Source organism: Arachis hypogaea, chromosome 2 (assembly GCF_003086295.3).
Source record: "Arachis hypogaea cultivar Tifrunner chromosome 2, arahy.Tifrunner.gnm2.J5K5, whole genome shotgun sequence".
Taxonomy (NCBI): Eukaryota; Viridiplantae; Streptophyta; class Magnoliopsida; order Fabales; family Fabaceae; genus Arachis; species Arachis hypogaea.
In genome coordinates, this window is record NC_092037.1 from 40,256,206 (window position 1) to 40,260,414 (window position 4,209).

General features: G+C 40.5%; 1 protein-coding gene across 1 annotated transcript; it reads right to left on the bottom strand.

Annotated features, from left to right (window-relative positions):
- Positions 1–2,185: 2,185 nt before the first annotated feature.
- On the bottom strand, positions 2,186–3,080 carry LOC140176957 (uncharacterized). Its single transcript, XM_072208678.1, has 2 exons — positions 2,628–3,080; positions 2,186–2,428 (listed from the first exon to the last, which is right to left on the bottom strand). Exons 1-2 carry the CDS (start codon positions 3,078–3,080, stop codon positions 2,186–2,188), a joined length of 696 nt encoding a protein of 231 aa, XP_072064779.1.
- Between the last annotated feature and the right edge of the window lie 1,129 nt (positions 3,081–4,209).

Genomic DNA, 4,209 nt, shown 5'->3' on the forward strand with positions numbered 1-4,209 from the left:
TTGAGATTCATAGACAATGAGCTACTTTCTACTTAAAAGGAGAACAGTCTAGTCCTTTTATTCACTAAAAGTGAGCTACCACACAATCATACATATATGCCACCACTTACTATTATTTGACTTCTAACTAGCAATGAACCATCTTACTTCATGTTTCAAACATTTCTTTTATTGAATTAAAAAGATACAGGGGACAGAGCATGCATTTAGTTAAGAAAAAGTAAACACAACAAGCACACACTTAGACTAGCTTACTTGTTGCAAAGAGTGATTCTACTTGCAAAGAGTGATTCTATTTGTAGTTCAAGATATACTCCATTGAAGAGGGTAAGGTCCGGCTGCCAGACTCACCAGCGTTTTTGGCAAACACTCTCTTGTATTTCCAAGTTGCCAACGTGCTACCTCCATTCTTCACCATCCAAAGCTTCCTGGCGTTGTTGCCAAACACGCCAATGCTTTCTTGAGTTGGCAACGTGCTCGATGCTCTTTCCTAGCTCCAAACATTGCTTCCCACGTTGCCATTGAACACGCCTATAGAACCCATGTTGGCAACGTGCTCCTTTCTGAGGCTCCAAATGAAGCCAGATTTTGAAGCTTCAAATGAATGCTAACCCCATACTATGATATATGGTTAGAAAGCTCTTGATGTCTACTTTCCAATGCCACTGGAATCACCTCCTTTAGAGCTTTGTAGCTCAATTTATGCATCCTTGAAGGAGGCAAGGTCAGGCTGCCAGGTTTGCTGGAGTTGTTGCTGAACACGCACCCTTTCTTCCAAGTTGGCAACGTGCTGGCTTATTTGTTGGCCCAGAATCTTGTCCCTGGCGTTATTGATGAACACGCCAGTTCATTCCCAAGTTGGCAACGCTCTCGAGCTCTTGGTTGGCCCAGAATCCTTGCTTGCATGCGTTGCCTTGGAACACGCCCATTAGTTTGGGGAGTTGGCAACGTGCCAACCCGCTCTTCTTGGCTTGCCTTGGATTGTTGGCGTTGCCCTCAAACACGCCATTGTAAATTCAAGTTGGCAACTTGCTTGAGGCTTCAAATTCACCTTCCAGTGCTACTTGGCGTTATTGCCAAACACTCAAGTGATAATGCACGTTGGCAACGCCCAAGTCTCTTCCTCCTTGCCAAGCTTGCTATGTCCCCAATCTTTCTTGCTCAAATTCTTGCTCCATTGCCTTCTTGCTTCATTACCTATCATTAACCAAAGAATCTTCCTCAAAGTTTTGCCATCTTATGCAATGAATTTCAAGAGCATCATTCATAGCAACTTGTTTATAAACTTCTTGAATCATTTGCATGGATTATGCTAAATTTCACTTAGTTCTTGGTTCATGAATTCATGGAGAAAAACTCACAAAATTGCTTGTTTATTCTAGTAATAATAAATGAAATTAAGCTAAAACCAACTAAATTAACTAGTTAAAATAACAAATATGCAAATGCATTAGGTGTGAAACACCAAACTTAGCTCCTAGCATTCAGCTAAATTATTTAACCTTTTTATTAGACTAGCTAGGAAAGAAAACTACCTCAGGTTGGGTTGCCTCCCAAAAAGCGCTTCTTTATTGTCATTAGCTTGACATTGTTCCTTCTTGCTTAGCTTAGGTTCTGAACCTCTTTGTTCTTGTCCTATTGTCCTCCTAAGTATGGCTTTGCTCTGTGACCATTCACTATGAAATGGTTCTTTGTTTCTTCATCTAGCAGTTCAAGACTTCCATATGGGAAAACCTTTGTTACCAGATATGGACCAGTCCATTTAGACTTAAGCTTTCTAGGGAAGAATTTTAGCCGTGAGCTATAGAGAAGCACTTGCTATCCCGGTTTGAATTCTTTCCTCACGATCTTCTTGTCATGCCACCTCTTGGTTCTCTATTTTAGCATTTTCATAAGCTTCCAGCCTGAATTCGTCCAACTCATTTAGTTGTAACAGCCTTTTTTCTCCTGCAGCTTGGGAATCAAGGTTGAGAAGTTTAGTGGCCCAAAAGGCTCTATGTTCGAGCTCTACAGGGAGATGACAAGATTTGTCATACAATAGCTGGAAGGGGGATTTTCCAATAGGTGTTTTGAATGCTGTCCTGTATGCCCAAAGTGTATCTTCCAGTTTTTTAGCCCAATCTTTTCTAGTAGCTCCCACTGTCTTCTCCAAAATTCTCTTCAACTCCTTATTGGTAAGTTCTGCCTAACCATTGGTCTGTGGATGGTAAGATGTAGCCACTTTATGTATCACTCCATACTTATGAAGTAGCTTCTCCATCTGTTTGTTGCAGAAGTGACCACTGCCATCACTCACCAATCCTTTAGGTACTCCATACCTGGTGAATATGTGTTTCTTTAAGAACTGTAGAACAACTGGTGCATCACACGTGGTTGTGGCTATGGCTTCTACCCATTTTGAAACGTATTCTACTGCTACCAAGATGTACTTGAAAGAGTAAAAGGGGGGGAAATGGGCCCATGAAATCAATACCCCAGAGGTCAAACAACTCCACTTCCAGGATATAGTTTTGAGGCATCTCATTCCTCCTTGTCAAACCTCTAGCCTTTTGGCATTCACTGCATTGATGAGTAAACTCTCTGGCATCCTTAAAGATGGTTGGCCAATAAAATCCACTTTGAAGTACCTTGGCTGCTGTTCTTTCGGGCCCAAAATGCCCTCCATAAGCTGAACCGTGACAGTGCCACAGAATGTTGCTCATTTCACCTTCAGGGACACATTTCCTTATCACTCCATCTGAACACCGTCTAAATAAGAATGGTTCATCCCATAGAAATTTCTTTGCTTCATTAAGCAGCTTCTTGATTTGTTGCTTGGTGAATTCCTTGGGAATCTTTCTTCCTACTTTGTAATTTGCTATGTCAGCAAACCAAGGTGCTTGTTGAATTTGGAACAGGTGCTCATCAGGAAAATTCTCATTGACTTGTTGTGGTCTATCTTGATAGGCTTCTTGTGGTACTCTTGATAGATGATCTGCCACTTGATTTTCACTTCCCTTCCTATCTCTTACTTCAATATCAAACTCTTGTAGCAGCAGCACCCACCTAATAAGCATTGGCTTTGAATTCTGTTTAGACATTAAATACTTGAGAGCGGCATGGTCAGTATACACTATAACGTTTGAGCCAATCAAGTATTGCCTAAACTTATCAAATGCATAAACAATTGCCAAAAGTTCTTTCTCAGTGGTGGTATAATTTTTTTGTGCTTCATTTAACACTTTGCTGGCACAATATATGACATAGTGCAACTTATCTTTCTTTTGTCCCAGCACAACACCAATAGCAAGATCACTTGCATCACATATAAGTTCAAAAAGTAAGTTCCAATCAAGAGGTATGATGATTGGCGCTGTGATGAGTTTTGTCTTTAAGGTTTCAAAGGCATGCTTACAGTTGCCATCAAAGATGAAAGGGTTGTCAATTACTAGCAAATTGCTCAATTGCTTTGCTATTTTTGAGAAATCTTTGATGAACCTTCTGTAGAAACCAGCATGCCCAAGAAAACTCCTTACTGCTTTCACATTAACAGGTATAGGAAGTTTTTCAATAATTTCTATTTTAGCTTTATCAACTTCTATACCTTTGCATGACACTTTATGCCCAAGAACTATCCCTTCAGGAACCATGAAATGGCATTTTTCCCAGTTCAAGACCAAGTTAGTTTCTTGGCATCTTTTCAAAACAAGAGTTAAATGATGCAAACAAGTATTAAATGAATTGCCAAAGACAGAAAAATCATCCATGAAGACTTCTAAAAATTTTTCAACCATATCAGAGAAAATGGAAAGCATATACCTCTGAAACGTGGTTGGGGCGTTGTATAGCCCAAAGGGCATCCTTATGTATACAAAAACTCCAAATGGACATGTGAAGGCAGTCTTCTCTTGGTCTTTGGGGTCCACCACGATTTGATTGTACCCGGAATACCCATCCAAGAAGCAATAATAGGCATGGCCGGCCAATCTTTCCAGCATCTGATCAATGAATGGAAGGGGAAAATGATCTTTCCTTGTGGCATCATTCAATCTTCTATAGTTGGTGCACGAAATTGCAATCACACTTTTGCAACTCCGCACAACTAACCAGCAAGTGCACTGGGTCGTCCAAGTAATACCTTACGGGAGTAAGGGTCGATCCCACGGAGATTGTCGGCTTGAAGCAAGCTATGGTTATCTTGTAAATCTTAGTCAGGATATCAGAAATTAT